The following is a 22,888-nucleotide window of genomic DNA, read 5'->3' on the forward strand; positions in this document are numbered from 1 at the left end:
TAAGGAGCACTAGTTCATTGTCCTTTCTTTCTTGAAGTAAGTCAATTAATTTCTACATGTCTCAGATTTCACAGTTTTAGAATAATAACAGTAATACAGAGTCAAAGGGGAAAAAATCCCAGAGAAAATGTTATTTAAACTATTAATGTTGTTAAAAACATTCACTGAATGCAAAGATAAATGGGATACACGACATAAAGAAGCACACAGAAGTCCTTTGAAGAAGGGTGATATATGAAACAGAAGGAACATTGAATTCTTCCTGTAACAATTTCTGATGTAAAGGCAGAAGATGCCATAGAACTAAGTCCTATTGGATTTCTTTGTTTTTATTTTTTACCTGTCAAGATTTATTATGTCAGAGGTTTCAAGGCCACAAGCATTGCAATTTGAGATTCACCTACCTCCATGACACTTAGCAGCCTATTACCCTGACCTCAGAAAATCTCTATTATACACAGCTATTACTGAATTGTTTCAGATTTTTTTCTCTACATATTTTAAAAATAAATGATACATTCACATGCTTAAAATCAACAACCTCCTGCTTTGCCTATTCTGTAAGTCATTAAGCTGTTTCTTCTGATGGTTATTAACATATCTCTGAATATTATCTTGAATATAATTATTTTTTGATGTATTCAGTTTTAGGTATTATCTATTGAACAGAATATGTTATTTATCTAGACAATTTCATTCTTTAATTATAAAAAGATATTGTATTCTTTTGTCTAAAAGTTCAAAATCAATATACATTATATTACTGTAATATTTACATTAAGGTAACTTTTAAAAATCATGGCAGAGAAAAAATGTACTATGATCATGTTTATTTTCTTGTGCAGTTTTTTGTTTTGTTTTTCCTGATGTTTCTATTTGGCTTCCATTTTCTTGTACTATTTGTTTTTATCATAGTCCAAGTAATGCCAGACTTCATAATGTCATGCATTCTATCAGTCCCCCTTTTTCCTGGAGACCACGCTCTTTGGGCTCTCAGTTTTATCTCACCAATCTGTACTAGTTTCTCTCTTCTGTCTGTTGCATTCTGATACTTGTCTTTACTCACTTCTGGGCCAAATCCTGCATCACATATCTTCCTTATCTTGCTTTGCTGCCTTATTTTCCTAAAGGATATTTTCATGAACACTCCCGAATAAAATGGGGAAAGGTAAATTTATTAGGTTCTTGTATGCCTGAAAATGTCTCCTTCTGTTCTCATAATTTATTGATGGTTTGATTCATGGTTTGACTAGGTTGAAAATACTAAGCTAAGAAGAACTTCACTCATATTTGGAATATTCCTCTTAACTCACAGGGTCCCTGTTGAGAAGTGTGATGTGATTTTGATCTCATCTCTGTCCCTAGTTCTGTCACTCTTGCTCTAGCTCTTTCTGCCTCCCTGATACTCCTATTCTTAAGTAGTATTTTATGTGAAATTTTAGAATTCTGACATTTCAAATATATGCGTCTAAGTATCTATTTTTTGGTTTTGTTTTAGAATATCTTTTCCTGGGCATTTATGCCTTTTCCTTAAGCAATGGGAAATTATTTATCTTAATTCTTTGATAATTTATTCTCCTTTGTGTTCTTTTCTCTCTCTCTCTGGAACTTCTAATGCTGAACTTCCTAGATGTATCCTTTATTTCTTTTATTTTTTTCTTTCATTTTTATTTCTCTTTTTTTTCTACTATCTGAAAGAGTTCCTCAATTTTATTAAATACTATATGTATTAAATATTTTATCATATATGATATTTGTCATCTTCAAGAACTACTTTTCTTCATTGCTTGCTACTTCTTATAGAATTCTTTTCTTTTTATAAATTTTTTTCCTAAATTATTTGAGGATACTAACAGATATATTTTGACCTCTCTATTATTTTATGAATCATATTTTTTTGGTATTCATTTCATCATTTTAAAAATTTTGGCCTTTTATAACAATTACATTTTGGTTTTGCAAAGATCACACAGATTGTGGTAAATTAATTTGTTAGAAGCAAGAGAATGAGCAAGGAGACAGAGTATAGTCATCTAGGCAAGAGATGATGTGTTTGGAGTTTGGCCATCATCTCTTGAAAGACCTAGAATAAATCAATGTAAGTAATATATAGACAAAATATTTTAAATAAATGTCTCTCTTTGCTCTATTTATATTTATCCTCATACCTTCTATGTGTTTTCTTCCTTTGGCTTTTAATGCCGTTTTATGTTATTTTTCTCCATTAAATTTTTGTTCACAAAAAATTGTTATCCTCTGGTATTAATATTTCATCAGATAGATTTTTGTTCTCCCCCAACTCTTCTCCATAGTTAGGGGCAAAAAAAAAAAAAAAAAAAAATTGGGTTTAAGGATCACAGACCAATTTCCAGCCTATGGCATGGAGAGGCTGAGAAGAATCCTTTTAAATGACTCTAACTTCTGTTCAGAAGTAGAGAACACTAATATTAGGGATGAAGAGTTGATTCAGAAAGACTCACTATAAATAAATTCCTCTGAAATGGACAGTTAAGAGAGGGAGGCTAGCGTGCTAAACAGCCTGAGAGATAAACCTAAGGGAGAGAGCCCAGGTCTCTTAAAATTCTTGTGTCCTAAGTACAGAAAATAAATCAACTTTTAGATTCACAACTTGATTCCCAGAAGTTTTCTGGCTATTAGCTGGCATGTTTCTAGAGCAGAAGAAAAAACAACAGGTAGCTATAACTTCCCCTGTACCCAGCTCGTGGCTGACAGTATCCTAGTTGTCTGATGTCAATTCCTGAGATTTTTTTTTTTTTTTTTTTGAAACTTGACTAATGGAATGACTTTTTCAGAATTATCGTGGCCTGTTGGTTTCAGTGGTAGTGGGAACGGAAAGGCATTCAATCCATTTGTTTCCAAAGAACAAGTATGTGTTGTACAAAAATCAATATTTTTTAGCAGAAGCCCATTCAGAATTATGAAATATACAGATTGAAAGTGTTCTTTCTCTTTTTCTACCTCTAATCCCCAAAGGTCAAGTATCTATTCTCACCTGACTGACTAATGCAGGACTAACAAAGTCTGGGAGTATATTCCTGACTGCAACTTGTTCCTAATTTTTCCCCTTTTTTCTAAGTTATAATTTAAGTTTCAAGTCCTTTTAGTCTTTAGTTTTCTTTGTGTTGTTATGTTAATCCTATAAACAAGTCTGTGCTAACCTGACAGCCGGTTATTGGATTTTATCTTTCAGGTGACACATAAGCCTTCACCTATTTAAAATGCACGTGCAACTTCAGTGGTAGGAGTGTGATATGCTGGGGTGATATGTCAGCATCACACATTCCAAACATCATTAGATAGCCAGAGGCTTATTTCACTTCCACTGCAACAAACAAGGATCACAATAAGTATGAAGAGGAAGTATTGTGGGATTCGTTGCCCTCTAGACTCCACTGTTCATGTAACTATTCCTGCACTGTTCTTTATTCTCTCATAAATTATGTAACTTCCTCATTTTCCCTTTCCATTATCTATCGGTAGTAGGTAGAGGAGCTGAGAAGGCTAGTTCAGTGAGAATCTATCTCATCTGGTTATTGATGTAAGGGCTTGATCATTATCGAGGAATTCAGATTTTTAAAATAAATCAGATGTGGTAAACTGCTAGCTCAAAGACTGTAACTAGTCTAGATGTATTTTGCTTTTCAGAGAGAGTGATTAAAAATTTGGGGTATTTTCCAATAAATTCTGTATTTCTGGCCCCTCTGAACACAAACGAGCTCTGGCAACCCTCAGCTCACACTGTCTCTTGGTAACACTCCTCCGGAGCTGGGCAGCCACTGCCTTTTTAGTTGTGACATGTGCTCTCCAGTTTGACACAGTCCTACCCACTCTATTCCTTACACCCACCTCACCTTACCCATTTAAAGCCAAGCATCAGGAGATGTTTGAGTGTAGGAGAGAATTTTGTTTTTGTCAATTGGGGTATTTAAAAGAGGAGGTGTTGTAGAATTCATTATCTTCTGTATTCTTTAGAAATAACTTAATTTAAGCTATACAGATAAAATTATAAGAAGTTTTACAATCTTTCTTTGTATTTATATTTTCCCCCCTTTCTGTTCTTAGAATGTAGTCCTTTTAAAATCCATTAAATGAGCAATGATATACTTTGGATAGACTTTTCTTTGACTATCCTGAAAAGAAGTGTTGGATTAGATACAAAAGTTAATGATACATTTTCCTATTACTAATATGCATTTACCACCTGTCTGCCAAATAGGTTCAAAATTGCTTATTAACAAAGTTGAATGAGTAAGTAGACAAAATGTGTAAATAAATGAACTTCTACACTTTAGGATGTTTACATTGTGTGGAAGGATTTTCCTTGAAAATATGCCAACTTTTTTCAACTTTTGGATCGCATCTTATTATCCTAGCTGTAATTAGAAATCTTATGAAATTAAGAACCATTAAATTCAATGAGTTTTCAGCATCGGAAATTTGCCCAGAGGCACCCAGCTGATGGGTCTGCCTAGGATTGAGCTTTCACAGAGTTCTCCCTCTTCTCCTCCTATTCTCTCTAAAAGGGAGCGTCTCTTCCACTTAGCTAATTAATTACACCTGCCAACAAGCAGATGGTTCTGTAGGCTTTGAAGCACAGAAATAGCTAGGTGCATATCAGCTACCTTAAGCTTCCTTCAGTTGCAATTTAGATTATAACTCTTGAAGGTCGGGGAAAATAAAACATTAAATGAATACAAAGGAAATAATATTTAAAAATATTTTTATTTCAAAAATGTATTTTAAGGTATTAAATTATTCTGTTTTTCTGGTCTCAACAGATACACACATTTAGAGTATTTAGGTTTAGCATCTAGTTTGGAACAATACTTGCCAGATGTTACAATCTAATTGTTCTTAGCATCAAAATAAAATGAAAATAGAGGAACAGAATTGTTAAAAACAATTCTCAAAATATTACAGCTTTTTAGTAAATAGTGTTCTTGTGATGTTGTTTAATTATAAGGAAAGATGAATATGAAATAATGGTGAAATTAGAACTGAGGGCACTACTAGTACTGTTATTAACATTCCTACTGCTTGTATTTTAGAGTTTTATGTTAATCTGGTTAGTCTTCTATTTTCCACACTTGCATTCCAAGCTAAGTAGCTTGAAGTAGAGATTATCACCAGAGCTTAATTTGCTATTTAAAATTCTTTCAAATATGACATAGCTGTACAAACACATCCTATAAAACTAAATTAGGCATAGAATATGAATGTGTACAAGAAAATCTTTAGAATATTCTCTTTTTTAAGGTCTAGTTTAAATCCTTTTGAGTTCACAATTTAATATTTAGTTTCATGAAACTTCTAAAAATATTTTCTCTAATTCTTTATATGTGAGGAAATTTTAGACCTTTCTACTTTGAAATATAATAATGTCTTTAAAATTTAACATATCCTTTATTAGTGGTAGAAGAAAAACTTTTCTATGTACTAGGTATTTATCTTTTATCTCAGTATTTTTATGAAATTAATGTACATAAAATGAAGACTGTATCCCAAATTCTCAAATAAAATCACCTTTCTATTTTTCCACTATTTTAAATAAAAGTTACCTGATAGGCATGTCTAAAGATGGATATATTTAACTATGTCAAACAGGAAAAAAGATTATTTTAAAAATGTAAGTTCCAAGAAGATGATTCAGTTCTTCATAATATTGAGTAGTGGGTAATCCAGTAAGTTTACCTGCACAAAAGATACTGTGATAGGCTATATTTAACCATGTATTTTAATTTTGGATTCCCTTTATTCCATCATGTGAACTTTACCTCATTTGCCTTTAACATGATTAGAATACTAAGCTTAATGTTAAAATAAACTTTCATTGATTTGAATTCACTAATTTTAATGCTTTGCACTTTTGCACTCTTTGTATTAATTACTGAACAATTAATAGGAAAAATCATCATAAGGAGAACACAGGTTTGGTTAGGAGAACCAAATGTCTTACCCATTTTATATTTGTATGAATGCAGTTCCAAAGCACATAGAGGCCGATTCTTCTCAGGCTTATGGCTTCAGATATGGTAATTAAAAATCGTTTTACCCTATTCATTAAAGTAGAGCTTCCAAGGACTAAGCATAGATAGAGTTCCCACAGTACTTCAAAATAATAAAATTGCCTTTCTTTCTTTTCTTTAATTTAGTTTTTTCCTGAATTGAAGGGCTTTTCCTTAAGTAGGCTGAATTCTTAAAGTTTTATTGTGCTGCTTTTTCCTCTGTGTCTACTTTCAACAGAGGAAAAAGAAATGTTCCTCCAGTGATGAGGTTGGGATATAGTCCAGACATCTCTACCAGAGCCAAGATCTTTTTTTTTTTTTTTTTTGAATGCACGGTTTTTTCATGTAGAAAAGATCCCTTAAATCATAATTTTACCTTTCAACTTAATAAAATATTTCCAAAAAGGACTTCAGGGAAATTACTGTGAGTTCTTAATTATACTTAGATGTAGATTACATAAGATAAAATCATGCCTCAGCTCTGCTTAAATTTTTTTTTTTCCTTCAGATTTCTGAGTCTCTCTCCATCCTATAACAGAGGGAGTATAGAACAAAAAGTTTAAAAGCAGGATCCCAACTCAGTACTTGGACTGAGTTGGGAGAACAGTTCTCTAGAACTTTTACCAGTTATTTAGTTCTCTGAACTTTAGTTTTCTCATATGAGACCGGTAATAATTACCTTACAGGATTTCTGTAAGGAATAAGAGAAATACTACATCATAAATGTAGCATTTCAAACAAGCATTTATGAAGAGGTGTTACAGTTGGTGGCCAACAATGGACTTTGGAGCCAGATAGGCAGGCATTGGAATCTTAGCTTGATTCCTGAGTATGTGTGAGGCACTGGGCGACTTGCTTGATCATTTGATGTCTCATTTGCTATGCCTTGGGGGTATAGGAATCCCACTGCAAAAAAAGAAAATTCTGTATTTAAGGATCTTAAGTAATTTTAGGGGTGTTCAGAACTCATAATATGCTCCTAAAAGGGCATCTGAAACTCATATAAGTAAGTTAAAGATAATCTTTAAAAAATGAACTAACCGATATATTCTAACTTGGCCTAATTAGTCCTGCCCAGGTTTTAGTACTCTCTCCAAAGGGTATTTATGAGAGGGAGCAGAGAAACGGATCAAGCAGGATGGAACAAATCTGCTTACCGGAGAACTCTTCCTATCTTTCCCTTAACAATAATAATAATAATACATCAATTGAACATTTGCTGTGTGGCAGACACTGTGGTGAGCATTTACCTGTGTTAACTTATTTTCTCCTTACAATTGCCTTGTGAGCATGATACTGTTGATATTATAGATAGGAGAACTGAGACCTGGGGAGGACACCTAAGGTGACATAGTGGAGTCATGGTTATCCATTCTGACCCCACATCCGCTGCAGACATCCACTTCTCAGTAGCTTTCCCTTCTTTAGTGTTGGCATCTGTAGTTGATTATACCATCTGGCATCGTTAGGCACCTTAGCACTTGGGTCTTTTCTTCATGTCCATCATTGAAAAGCAGCCACATATCCCTAATGATTTTTAAATCATGTTTTTTAACCCTAGGAAAGTAGAAGCAGTCTAAAATAAAGGGTGTTTCTGTATGTAATTTAGAAGACATGGTAATAGAAGTTACAGAGCTATACTTTTGCATAATGGAGCCTACCCTGCTATGACATCAGATATCACAATATGAAAATAACTTTTACAATGGGAGAAAATAGGGGTAATACTAGGGCCACAGAAAGTAATGATTGATTAAAAACAATGTAAGTAATTCCTGCAGGAGTAATAATTTTTTGTCTTTCAAATAGCTTAAGAATATAGCTTGATGTCATAAATGTCTCTGAGTAAATATAGTACTTGATTATATCTACTCGTCACTCAAGAGTAAAGGCCTTTGTTTCCCTTATCAACCAGAAGTAGTATTATAGCAATGCTTTTCACACATCTAGTTTATTACCCATTTTATTGATTTAATAAAAAACCTTAATAAATTTAAACAAGAGTGTGGAGCAGTCCCACTACTTTGCTCAACCCTAAGCTACACGGATGTATTTAATTGTGCTCTGTGTTTTCTAATTAATCCATCCTCCTTCAGTAGAAATGCCAGACCCTTGCCATTGTCCTTTTCCTTTAGGATTTACCTTAATTTTTTTGAAGCACAGTGGTAGTGACAGCAGAGTAAAGGTCACCTGGAGATTGCCAGTGGAGGCTTTGTGACCTGTGAACTATACGCCAACCTGAACTGAAAAGAGGAAGGGAAATCTAGCAGCTCTAAGTCCTGTCACAGAATGTAGTTACAGAAATGACCAGAAATGACTAAAGGGTTAACTCAACTAAATATCCAGGCTAACTCAGGGTGAGAGAGAGAGTAAGCTGAAAGATTTACAATATTGTCCTTTGGAGCAGTTTATCTTATGAAATACAGATAAATCCAATTTTTTTTATTAACTAACTTTAGAAAGACATTTAATAATATTTAAGCTTAACATAGCTAGCTCTAAAATTGTTATGCTATGCTCCAAATTTAATGAGGATTTCATATGATTCTCAAGGGTTTTCATTTGGTCATCTTCTCTCCCCCAAAATCTGTACTTCAACTAATGTATGTACATTTTTAAATAGTTTGGATAAAGGAGGGTCCTGTACAACATTAACAACCTATTTTGAAATAGCTGGCAGGTTTTGAACACCTAGTATGCACCAGGCATTTTATATACAAAATCTGTAATTCTCACTTTAACCCAACAAAGTAAATATTATTCTTCCTGTTTTATAGATGATAAAAAAGAAACCTAAACTAACTTTCCTGTAATCACATAGTAAAAGTAGCAAAACTGTACTTAAAATATTAAATAATTTATAAACAAGTTGTGGTATGTTCATACAATGCAATAATACAAAACAATAAAAATGAACAAACTGCTAATTCAGGCAACAGCATAAATAAATCTCAGAAACATTACTTTGATTAAAGAAGGAAAGAAAAAAAAGAGTACATACTGTATGATTCCATTTATATGAACCTAATTAACAGGCAACACTAATCTGTGATGGCAAAAGTCAGCATAATGGATTTGAGGTTTATCGACTGAGACAAAGCAAAGAAAAATTTCTGCAGTGATAGAAATATTATGTGTCTTTATCTGGGTGGTGGCTACATGATATAGATGCACAAACACAATACACATGTGTATGTAAAAAACATAGTGCTTAAAATATGTTCATTATACTGTATGTAATGTATACTCGTTTGAAAATGTATACAAATCAATCTAAAAAGCTGTTTCTTCTTCTTTGCCATGCTATCTGGTATTTCCTCTTTTGACGACCAGTGCTTTATAAAATGATAACTACTATTCAATCATTTCTTCCAGATTTTCTTCAAATTACAATTCCATCTTAAATATTTAATTTATACCTGCTTTTTGTGGGCTTACAAGTGTTCCAGTACCTGCTTCTTTGCAATCTTATTTTATGACTTCTTTAATTTCTTATTCTGTAAAATGTTGTTTTTATGTATCATTTTTAAAATTAACATTCCAGGCATTTTAGCTGAGACATCTAGGCCCCCAAATCACATAGTCACATTTTCAACATTCTCAAATATAGCCTCTGAAAAATCTTGATATATTTGAAAATCATATAATCATTTTACAAGATTAAATCATTATTCTTTCTCTTGCTGTATCTTTTATTTGCAAGTCTTAACTTGCCAGCAACAAACATATATAGCAATATTATTTATTATTACTGTCATCAGGAAAAATCATACATTTTTGAAATATTCTAAAAGGAAGTAGTGAAGAAATCACACATTGTGAGAAGAGTTATTAAAACTATATAAACTAATATAGTAGGTGAGATATTTGAAAGTGACCTTGCAGTATATCCCAGGCTTATTGTATTAAATCCTGTAAATAAAAGGGACAAATCATTTCTGGGTACTCCTATGACTTTCTCCCTTATTGGTAATGAAAACATTGAACTCTACAGATTTGTTCTACTGAAGCAATTACATTTTCTGGAAACTTGGAGCAGTTATTTAAGAGGATTGTTGTCTGTAATGAGGGCTTTCTGGTAGATAAAAGAATAAAAATATTTGAGCTTTATGTAAAGGAGTATTCTGTTTTACTGGCAAGAAGAAATCAATTTTCTCATTCTTCCTCTTTAATATACCTTTGTGTTCATCCCTGTTATCAGAGAGATAGTCATCTAATGTGAATATTTTCATCCATCTTCCAAAATTCATATTTTGCGCTTTATTTTATAATTATTAATATAGTTGTAATGTTTTTTCTAAGATATTTTAAAGCATCATTTTCAAAACATTGATCCAGATCCCTTAACAAAAAATATATTCTTTTAAGTTATGAGGGTTACATCTGATACATTATTTTTCTCAATTGTTTACTAATAACCTCTAATAGAGATCATGTTTTTAGCAGTGCTTTGTAAATGTTTTACATGCAGTAAAACCCTTCATTAAATAAACAAAATAAACCTCCTGCCTTAAAAATTACACTTCAAAGATAGTATTTAAGAGGCTCAACTTCATTGGTCATTGGGGAAGTGTAAATTAAAATGATACCACTACACTTAAGCAAGAATGGCTACAATGAAATAGAAAACAAACCAGAGATGACATGGTAAAGAGCAACTGGATTTCTCACACACTGCTAATGGGAATATAAATTGATAAAATTACTTTGGAAAAATGAATGACACTTCTAGATATGCACACAACATAAATGTGTACATAATTGTCACCAAAAGACATAGTCTAGGATGTTTATACCAGCATTATTTATAATGGCCCAAACGTGGAAAGTATCAGAATGTCCATTAATGTAGAATTGGCAAACAAAATATGCAATACCATACAGCAATGAAAATGAACAGTGTAGATGAATTTCATAAACATAGTGTTGAGCAAAAGGAGCCAGGCACAAAAGAATACATATGGTATGATTGCATTTATGTAAAATACAAAAATAGGCAAAAATGATCTTGTTCAAAGTCAAAATAAGGATTCTGATAGAGTGATGTGAGGAAGAAAAAATGAGAAAGGCTTCTGTTATTTATTTTTAAAATTTTATGGAGAATATCAATGAGTTTAAATGGGTTAATATTCCCCTAATAGATAGAAGGAATACATTTAAGATCACAATAAATTTATTCAATATTTTATGTGATTTAAAATGTAAGCATTATCTAGTGAAAATGACTAATGCTATGCTATTGTTAAGCAACTAATAACTCTTTACAAATGTTGGTCATGTTCCACAGATGTTATCACTGTCATTATAATAATCAAAACATTTGAATTTCCACTATGTATTTGGCACTTTTCTTTGGCACTAGGGATGAAGAAAGATGTACATCATGGTTCTTATCCCTGAGGGACCGACAGTAAGATAGGGGAGACAGAACAAATACACAAAGGAATAAATGAGCTGGTAATGTAGCATTTGTTCTATGCCAGATGAGTGGTTCAGATAATCCTTGTTATGGGAGTTAGAGGAAGGAATAACCTCTAAGAACCAGGTGGTCATAGCAGACCTCTCAGACGAGCTAGGACTTGAACTAAAGTATAATAAAAGCTGAGAATTGTAGTGGACCCTGAAGTATATATTAATACATTGGGATAGTGTAACAGGACTTACTGAACTCCAGTCAATTGAAATCAAGATATTTTTGCTATTATTTTCTCTCTTAAGCTGATTTTCAGCCAATGGATATGATAATTTCTTCTTGAAATTGCATTACTCTGATCGAAAAACTGTCCACTCTTACTTCCTAGCATTTGGTATCCGCATCCATGAGCTTTTGACTCTGATCATTGAGCTGAAATATAGAAGGTTAAATCACTCATTTACATTATCACCCTCTACCCCCTCCCAATACAAATGTGACATTTCAATTTTGCACACTTCAACTCTCCTTAAATCATCTGTATAAAAACTTCAAAGCTTGATTGATGATGAATGAGCCATTGTCTCCTCAAGCACCCGGTTCTCATTAGCCTTTAGAGTCTCAGCTTATTAATAATGAACCTTGAGGGCTGACCCAGTGAGGTAGGAGCAATTCATTGTGCTCCCAGCTGAAAGGTCTGGGTTTGAGAAAGATACAGGAATCTCTGGACCAAGTCCTTACCAGAGATGATGTATTAAGTATCACAGGTGGATGATGTGAGCTATATTACTTTTGTATCATTATCTGCCAACAGACTTGTGTGGGTTAAGGTGATGACAGTAAGAAAGATACATTGCTTTATGTCTGAGAAAGTCCTGTAACTCTTTCCTGTAGCTTCATTTAATTGGCTTTGCCACTTCAGGTTTTGACTTCTTGATAGTGCCCTTTGGCTTAGATAGGTAATATAAGTCTGATATATGCATTATTTAGATGCCCCCACTGTAATTACACAAGTGCAGTATTTCTAATTTTATTTATTTTTTTATTTTCATTTTAATTCTAAGGTTGACCTGTAAAGGCACCCCTGCAAAACAAGATATTTAGATATACAACCAGGGATTGAGGTTAAGTATTTCATTCCTACCTATTAGATCTCGCTGATATCATTATGGTTGGTAGATTTGTGAGCAGAAGTAAAATGTTTACTGTTGATATCAATCATATAGACTATGAAATATGGCTAACTGTATTTAAAATTATAATCTTTATTTTGGAAAAAGAAAGACATTCCATCTTATTTATGAAATAGTTACAAATTGTGCATGGGGTCAAAGCAATTTTGTGGACTTCTTAAACCTTGTAAGGAGGTCACATTAATCTCTATTTTCAGCAGGGATGTTACATCACAATTAGGCTATTTCACATAGGGCAGAGGAAAAAAAAAGCAATGATTCAGTATTTTACCACATATTCTTTAGAGAGAGAATATATTTGCAAAATGTCAAGGATTCTGTTAATGGGCACTCATCCCCAAATTCACCATAATAACTAGCATTTGACAAGAAATGAAGAGTACAAAAGAAGTCCTTTAACTAACACAAACATTTCCTTCTTTATTGGACTCATGCAAATGGAAATCAAGGGAAGAAATTGTCTAATGGCCAAACTTTGTGGATTGGAAGGCTAAGACAAAAGTACTTTATGTCTTCTTTCAAATATCACATTGGTACTTTCTAAATAATAATTTAAAGGCAATATGAGGTAGACATTGTTCAATATAAAAACATGCTCTTAGGCTTTTGTGTAGCATATGCTAGGTAATTTGTATGGGTTTGGGGGAATTTCATCTGTCAAGGATAGCTCAAAATCATCATTATTCACCTGGTAACTAATAATTGAGTTTGGTGCACAAAATAGGTTTGCGGATAACAATACCTTATAAATATCAAATGCACTGTCTGTAATAATTTTGTACATTATCAGTTATAAGCATTTTATATAATAAAAACTATTACCCTTTTAGCTTATAAAATCTCTAATCACAGAATTATATATATTAATATATGTATGTTTTTTACTTATATTCAAGATATTATATATAGATTTTTTAATTAAGCAAACATTTGTTGTGTATCTCCTTGTTCCTTTAGCATAATATTAGAAACTTGGGATATAGCTTTGAGCAAAACAGAAATAGCTTCTGACTAAATGAAACATACAAGCAGTTAAGATGAGGTAGAGAGTGTTTATGGAAAAAGATAACTTATATTCTTACTTTAATTTGGTCACAATGTAATGTAAAATTAAGAACTACAACAGAACATAACCTGTTAATGTTAGTGGCAAATTCCATGATACATTTTTTTCAAGTTAAATCTAACAAGGATTCATTAACTGTGGCTCCAAGTTTGATGCTATAGGTACAGCCATGAAAAATATTTCTTGCCTTCATGGAGCTTAGTCTAATTATGTTTCAGTTACAAATAGTGTGTTAGATATAAGTTAAATTCAACATATTGGAGAGTGGTATCAATTATAATTTAAATACAAAAGGATTCATGACATCTTCTACTTGACCTTCATGTATTAATCTAATAGGAAATGTTTGAGACACAAACATATTTAAATGTTTACTGGATTTTTCAGTAATGAAATGATACTTTTTCCACAGATGTCATATCGAATATATCTTATTATATTTAACCATGACATTTATTAAGAAGAGACATTTCTGTTTTGTGAATTTGCTGGAAATATTTTGATATAATAAGAAAACTCAAAGCAGTTTTTTTCTACTAATTGATTAAATGACCAAGAATCTGTCTCTCTCTTGATTTACTCTGATATATTTTCTACAGTGCAAGTAAAATACAATGGAATGAGATTACTTTGAAATCATTCACTTATTCAACAATTTTTGATCTCTACACTCATCCAGGTTTTGTATATCTTTGAATATCAATTAAATTTGTGCCTCATTTGCCTATCATCCTTAGATTAGAATTTTTTTTTCCTGGTCTTAAAATTTAATTATTAGTCACTTTATTTCATGTTAGTGACAGAGAAACTATTGGTGTAACACTGGTGATTCCTTCCAATAAATCTTTAATAAAATTGTGGAAAGCTTTGCTGTTCTTTTGTGTTACCAAGGATAGATCTAAATACAGCCAGACATTTTTGTGGTATCCTATTGGATATACATCTTACTAGTTTTTCTTTTTTTCTTATCCTTGTCCCTCTTTCTTATCTAAAAATGTAGTCAAACCTCTATAGTCAACCAAGGCAGAAACATTAGATATTCCTTCTGACAAGTAAATTATTTATGTCTCTAAGAACTTTCTTACAGGTCGGTATCTATTCCCTAGGATTTTTAGTCCAGAAATAAGCCTATTTCCTCACAAAAACATATTAAATTAATATTTTAAAAATTTTTTGGAGTTATAAAATCAGTGAAACTTTAAAAATGTATAAATGCAATTGTAACATTATTTCCTGACAAATATGTAGGTAATCTATATATTAGGCAATAGATGATATACATAATAATATACTAGGTAATATTTAGGTAATCTTTCCTAATATTTAGGCCAAGTTAATTTAAAAAAAAGATAAAATATACATTAAAATGCTCCTATAAGTGTCAGTGAAAACATACATACTCTGATTATGGGGTTTTGACATTCAAGAGCAGAATAGAGTCTATGCCAAACATAAACAAAAAAACACCTATTTTCAGGGAAAACACACATATAAGACAAATAAACTATTCATCATTTAATGCTAAAAGTTTATAAATCCTCCTGACCAGAATTGCTAGCAGATGCTGTGTTTTGAATTTGGGATGATAAAAGTATCATCTAGATTGATCATGATTATATCTTAATTTGAAATTTTAACATGTAAGATTATACCTGAATTATTATAATCTCCTTTCTAAATCCCTTTTCCAAGTATAAGCTAAGCTCTTGAACAGAATATTTCTAAGAAACAAATATCCACATTCAGGGCAGATTAATACTGTTGAAGAAAGGTATTTGATAAGATTATTATTCAGTGAAATATAATCTGATTTTACTTGAAAAATGTTAGATAGGAAGTTGGAGACAGATGCTGTGTTCCTTTGTATGAACTATCTGAATTAAAATGTGTGACTCCTGAAATACAGACCCTTTCCATAATGTTTGAGCTATTACCTTTTCCTTTCATTTTTTTTTTAGTAGAACTTTTCTAAACGTAGACTGAAAAATAACCTTCATTTCCTGGATAGCAGTCAAAATCTCCTTTCTTTGTCACCTAATGGAGAATTATTCCTAGAGCAGAAGAGCATCACCTAATGTCTCATGAGAAAGCTATTAGTATGAGATCGTCACATTTCTTAGATAGAAACTTAATGCCAAACATTAATGTAGAAATCCATTTTCACAATCTTTCTTATGTCTTACATCTCCCTTCTGCTTTGATGAAGGTTGTATGGTTAGGTCATGAAAAATAATAAACTGGGTTTTAGAAGTAGAAAGATGATCTAATTTCTTTTTGTTTCTTTTTTTTTTCACCTGAGAAAATGGAACCAATAGGCAATGAAAGGATTGATGATGAAAATGGGAGTGACTCTAAATGTCGAAAGCGCTGCAATATTAAAGTTAATCTGGAGGATTTTATACATGCAATGCAGTAAGGCACTTGAGTGTTTCCACAAATCTCCCTTCTACAAATTCTAGGGGTGCCATGTGTTCCTTTTGTTGTTTTATCTCCTCTTTGGCTTAAGATGACTTTTAAAAATTTAGCTTGGAGTACCACAAAAGAGAGATGATTTTCTAGAGGCTACCATGGGAACAGAGTTGGTTGCCTTTCCAATATCCGTGTCCCTCTTTTTTCTCACTAATATCCTTGCTGGTTTGGGTTTTGCTTGAATAGCATTATGTCCACCTAAACAGTTATAGTTCTTTACTCAGTGTCTTTTGCAGAAAGGGTAGCCATGAGATATTGTTCTGGCCAATGACATGCAGACATTATCCTTGAGGAGAGCATTTATTCTCAAACAGAAAGTCAGAGCTTCATTAGAAGGAAGTCTCTTGCTTGCTTTTCTGTCTTCATCCTGCCTACAATTCAGGACAGATTTGTTTAGATGAAGCAGCTATCTTGTGCCTGGAATGAATAAAACCAACGTACCAAGGATGGCAGGACAGATAATGGGTACTGCAGAATATCTGAGCTGATATCTGCAGTTGCCTCCTATAGGTTTCTTATTATGTGAACAAAATAATCCCCCATCTTGATAAATTGCTATTAATTGGGTTTTTGTTACTTGTAACTAAATACTTTATGGACTGAGGCAAGATTTCTCTTAAGTTGTTTTTGTATTGGACAAGAGGGGAAAATGCAGTAGATATTGGGGAAGAAGGTGCTATGTGTATGTCTAGCTAATTTTCTCAAATAATTAGAACAGAGGTGACATCTTACTTTTTTTTCCTAGACAACTTAAAGCTATCTAAAAGAGAATCAATGTATGCGGTCAGACACTGTTTGTGGGGGACAAATTAGCTAATTAAGGCCAGTGTTGCAAAATAGAGAATCAAGTAAAATTGGATTTAGTGCATTTTATCCCACAGCCACGCCCTTTTTCCAATGAATCATTGGGTTTTTATTACTTCTTACTTTGTATTATTCTAAAAAACAATTGGCAATTCTATTGATTTCATTTGAGATGACAAAGAACATTTTTTGTGATTGAGGCATTAATTTTAGCTTCCACTTTGTACTAATTACTTACCTACTGATTCCAACCAATGTCACATTGGCTGAGAGGATCTTTCTTAAGGGAGATTTGACAACTTTTACCAAAAGTCTGAAAAATATTCACACTTTATTACCTTGGAATGTCATTTGTGAGTATTTATTTTAAAGACTAATCAGAGATAAATAAGTTAAATGACCAAAAAGAGGGGATTGGTTAAATAATTACTATTTAATTAATACTCTGGCATAACATATTCTCATTAAAAATAGCATAGCATAATAGTTAATTACCGTTAAATACTCACTATATAATTAAAACCAGCAGGTTTTAAAATATTTATATGCAATATTATTCCAATTTCAGGAGAAAAAGAAACAGAAAAATGACTGATAAAATCTAGACCACAATGTTGAGAGTGTATTTCTCTGAGTATACCATGAGTGGTTGTTTTTTACTTTAATATTTTTAAATCTTTTCAAATTTCTGTAATCAACGTACATGACTCAATGAAAGTATTTAAAAAATTATCATGGCTATATGTAAATTAGCAATGTAAATTAGCAATGTAACTAAGTTAACATTGAAATTTTTAAGAGCAGAACATTTTTATTGACTACCTTTTCATCAACAAGCAGTTTCACAACAAATTTGTTTGTTTGTTTGTTTGTTTTTAATACAGAAATCCTAAATGGTGGAGTCTATGTAGATCAGAACAAATTCCTTTGTTATGCAGACACCATTCATTGGCAAGATATTGTTCGGAATCCATGGCCTTCCAACTTGACTCTGGTGTCAACAAATGGTAGCTCAGGATGTGAGTAGCATTATCTTTTCTAATGTCTCAATATTTTATCTACCTAATGTGAAAATGAATGTCTTATATTTATCATGCCATTAATATTTTAAACTTTGCATCCATTGAAATGTTCAGTTATATGAGACAAAACAAAAGGCTTTCACTTCTAATTAATTCTCTTTTTGGAATGATGTTTCCCCTTTACAAATTCTCATTTTCTTAACATGTTCTTCTTTACTCGCTCTAAATTGCTTTATCACCTTTCCAGTGTCCAAACATATGCCCATTGTCCATAAACTTAAGGCTGGTATCTAATTACTGCTTCAATCCTTTATTATCTATACACCACTGAGACAAAGGTAGTAGAACAAAACGCACCTTCCTATTCACTGTAATTTTTTCAAATTAAAAAAAAAAAACTAGTGAAAAGTTTAGAATTCTTAAGCCTTCAGTTGTCCCAAAAGCCTTTATGTTAATACTTTATGACAATACAAAACATTACAGAGTGGAGAAATATAGATTTCATATAGAAGAAACATACGTTACATTCTGATTTTAGTCATTAGTCTAATAAACTACTGAATTTCCCATTCCTAAAATGAATATTGTTTCCATCAAAGAGAATTTATCAGATTCAAAATGTTTAATATGATTAAATGATAAGCAAATAATATTTGAACTATCATTAAAACCTTTGAAAATTATTCTGTCTAGAATCTCTTTCATTTTCATAAAGCAGACTATGTTGTCCCACATTTATTATTACTGACATTTATATGAGAACAGAATCTTTATCAGGTGCTAACCTGGGTTTTATATTTCTCATCCATTATTATATATTTCCCACCTGAAATAACAACTGTCTCCACATAGTTCAATAATTATTTGCTATAGTATTGATTGTGTTATGACATTTTTGTGGAAAATCAAACTCCAAGGGGCAATTATTAAATTTTATGATGGCCCTAATAATATAATAGGGAAATATGAATATATTTGATCAAAACTGACATCTGTGTTTTTAATAAATGGCTAAAACTTTTTTTAAAAAGTAGAGTAACATAATTTTCTTGTCACTTTTGAGAAGAAATTTGTATGAGATTTTGTCTTTACAATATACAAGTTGCCTACCTTGTAAAATTACACATGAAAAAAAATTGAATTTGCTCACACTAACATAGCAAATGATTGCTTCAGAAATGGCTTCTATTTTCAGTCTGCCCGTACTATGGTACAAATTGTATTTGTGGAGAGAAAAGCATATTGGTTGGATAAGAGGAAGGCCTGCTGACTTTCAGCTTATCAGATTGACTAGCCTGTAATGCATGAATGAGATCAGGCAAGAATAAAGCCCTAGACAGAAGCCAAAAGGGAATTGTGCCCACCAGCCTTACAGGATTTGGAGCAGAAAAGGTCTGAGGGGTTTGCAGCACTTTCACAGATGGTATCTCTTTATGCTGTTCTTTTTGAGGACAAATTGGTATGGTTGTGCTTATAATTAGGCAACTGTGGCTGCACTGATTTTTGCATGTAAATAATTGCAGGTGCAAAAATTATAAGTGTGGAGTAGAGTCATAACCAATGGTCCTTTACAAATTAATCACCAATGTCTTGTCAAAGTTTTATAGTTTGCAGAGTAGTTCTATTTGCTGACACATTATATCTACTGCTTAACACTATAGCTGATAATAATGAATTGACTACTCTTTGAATATTAGTTTTCTGTGATTTTATCCTGAGTCAATTTATTTCTCTACCTTCTCCCTGTGAATGACCTCAGGCACTCTCATCGTTTTAAATGAAATCTCTAAACTGATGACACCCAGAACTACATACCTCCAACCAATCAGTCACCAAGCTAAAAATTCGGTGGTCATCATTGTCTTCACTTATTCCTTGGTTCTTGACATTTAGTTAATCAATAAATCATGCTGATTTTGCCCATTTCTTGATTACATATATTTATTATTATGATTGCTCTAGTTCAAGACTTTATCTGTTGCTTGAGTTACTGAAATAATCTTTGAATTCCTCATGTTTTTGGAGGCTATGGACACTTGTGGCAGTCTGATGAAGCCCAGTGACTCCTTCTTATAACATGTTAAATGAATAAATAGGCACACAATAAATACCTTAAATCATAAATGCATAACAAACAATAAATGTATAAAAGAAATTACACTGGATTACAAGGAAAATGTATTGAAATACGTATGAATGTGGTATAAACATACAATGGAATGTTATTCAGCCTCAAAAAGGAAGTAAATCTAATCACATGCTAAAATATGGATAAACCTTGAGAATATTATGCTAAAGGAAATAAGCCAGTCACAAAAAGACAAATATTGTATGATTCCACTTATCTGAAATATCTAAAGTAATCAAACTCACAGAAACAGAATATAGAATGATGGTTGCCAGGAGCTGGAGGTAGGGGTAAATGGCGAGTTGCTGTTCGATACAGATACAATTTCATTTTTGCAAGATTGAAAAAGTTCTGGAGGTTATGTTGCAAGACAATATGAATGTACTTAACGTTACTGAGCATACACTTAAAATGGTTAAGATGGTAAATTTTCTGTTATATTTGTAATTGATGAAAGTCATTAATTTTAATAAGAGATTAATGAGAATAATAATGTAATATTTCCCCATTCAAGTTCAAGGACCTCCTAAATTCTTTCTATAACCTCTTTAGGTATCCAAGTCCTCCCAGTTAAGAGCCCATGCATTTAATTGCTTTCCTTGCATCCAGTCCTGACAAATTCACCAACAAAATGTCTACAAGAGCACTATTTAATGGAATCTAACCATGACCCTGTCTAAAAACCTTGCCACTGTGACTGACTAATATAGGATCACGTCTAAACAAAACCAAATGGCTTGCGGTTTTCAGCATATTCCTACCTATTTCTCAACTCCGTGGTTTGAGTTCTTACAGTTTCTTTGTTTGTACCACTCTTCCTCTTCTGTTTACCAGGTTAAATTTTAGTCATACTTTAAGATGTTTATAAAGTACCATCTTTTCTAAGAAGTGTTCTCTTCTTCAGGTTTAGGTAACTTTCCCCATGTGACCCCATAAAGACCAGAGATAAAACCTAGTGATCTGTCTTACATTTTAAAATGGAAACTTCCAGGCCGGGCGCGGTGGCTCACGCCTGTAATCCTAGCACTTTGGGAGGCCGAGGCGGGTGGATTGCTCAAGGTCAGGAGTTCGAGACCAGCCTGAGCGAGACCCCGTCTCTACTAATAATAGAAAGACATTATATGGACACCTAAAAATCTATATAGAAAAAATTAGCCGGGCATAGTGGCGCATGCCTGTAGTCCCAGCTACTCGGGAGGCTGAGGCAGTAGGATCGCTTGAGCCCAGGAGTTTGAGGTTGCTGTGAGCTAAGCTGACGCCACGGCACTCACTCTAGCCTGGGCAACAAAGTGACACTCTGTCTCAACAAAAAAAAAAAAAAAACAAAACAATAAAATGGAAACTTCTTGTGGACAAGGGCCAATTTATCATTCTGTCCTCTGTTTGTAGCATATGATAGATGGATAAAAGATATTTACTGAATGACTAGATAAATAAATAAGTCCATGTCTTTGTCTATTTGAGCTGCTCTTCAGAATACCTAAGACTGGGTAATTTATAAAGAACAGAAATTTATTTCCTCACAGTTCTGGAAGCTGGCAAGGCCAAGATCAAGGCATTGGCATCTGGTCTGGTGTATGGTAAAAGCTTGGTCTCTGTTTCAAGATGGTGCCTTGAATGCTGCATTCTCTGGAGAGCAGAAGAGTGGAAGAGAGTAAACCCCCTCCTACAAGCCCTTCTTATGGCAGCATTGATCCATTCATGACTTAAACACTTCCCATTAGTTCCCAACTTCCAACACTATTGCATTGGGGATTAAGTTTCAACATGAGTTTTGGAGGGGATAAAAACATTCAAACCATAGCACTTTATAAATAGGAAAATCAAACGAATCTAAGTTATATTTTTTCTACTCATTAGTCATACACAAAAGAATGAATGTGAAATAAAAGTTATAATCCAGAGATGGGTAGTTTATCCACTTTTAGTCTTTTTCAGGTAAAGACAGCAACATGTGCTTAAGTTATTTATCTATGTGCTTAAATTAATTTATGCTTATATAAATTATAATATTTCTATTATATTACATTTATGTTCTATTTATATTATACATATAAAAATTATAAGATAAAATATATGTGCCTACTTTTAGTGTTTTGGTAAAGAGACTAATTGTTAATACTTGTGATTCACACAAGGCAAATTACATAGGCAGTTAAGAATAGTTTTTCTTAAGTAATATTTGGCAAAGTATTTCTTAAGGTACAGTAATAATTCTTAATGCAAAAACTTTTCAAGAGCAACCTGGCTTTTTTTAACTTTTATTCTGGGTATAATTGAAACAATGTAGAAAAAGTCTAAAGTATCTATGAAAACAATTATAAATGATACTATTTCTTTAAAAATATATGATTTATAACCAAGTTGTATTTTCCAAAATGGACTTGAAGTATTTCAATCAAAACTTCAGGAAGGTTATGGAGAGATCTTACCCTCTTGATGAGATCTTGTTTCTCATATAACCCTAGCAGGATTTATTATCTAACATTCTAACATTCTTGGATAGGTACATCAGTAGGGCTTATTCAATAAACTAACCCTTCAAAGTGAAAAAAATTATACAGTGAAGGATGTGTTGTTTACTTGGTGCACTATAATAATGACCCTATCATCACAAGAATATCAAAATTGAATAAATAAGTTGCCCTCTGGAAATTAAGCAAATGGGAATATATAAGAACATTAATGCAGAAAAATAGACAATAATATTTCCCAACAGAAAAGATTGTGTAGTTAAGCAAATGGATTCAGGTGTCAAACTGGCTTG

The 22,888-nt window shown here is 32.5% G+C and overlaps 1 protein-coding gene across 1 annotated transcript in view; it reads left to right on the forward strand.

Moving 5' to 3' along the window:
• ERBB4 (erb-b2 receptor tyrosine kinase 4) overlaps positions 1 to 22,888 on the forward strand; it is a 665,849-nt gene that overhangs the window by 294,866 nt on the left and 348,095 nt on the right. The window contains exon 4 of the mRNA XM_069474179.1: positions 17,856 to 17,990. Coding sequence (XP_069330280.1) covers positions 17,856 to 17,990 — 135 coding nt within the window. The remainder of the gene's footprint in view (positions 1 to 17,855; positions 17,991 to 22,888) is intronic.

The sequence above is a fragment of the Eulemur rufifrons genome, chromosome 1, assembly GCF_041146395.1.
Source record: "Eulemur rufifrons isolate Redbay chromosome 1, OSU_ERuf_1, whole genome shotgun sequence".
Taxonomy (NCBI): Eukaryota; Metazoa; Chordata; class Mammalia; order Primates; family Lemuridae; genus Eulemur; species Eulemur rufifrons.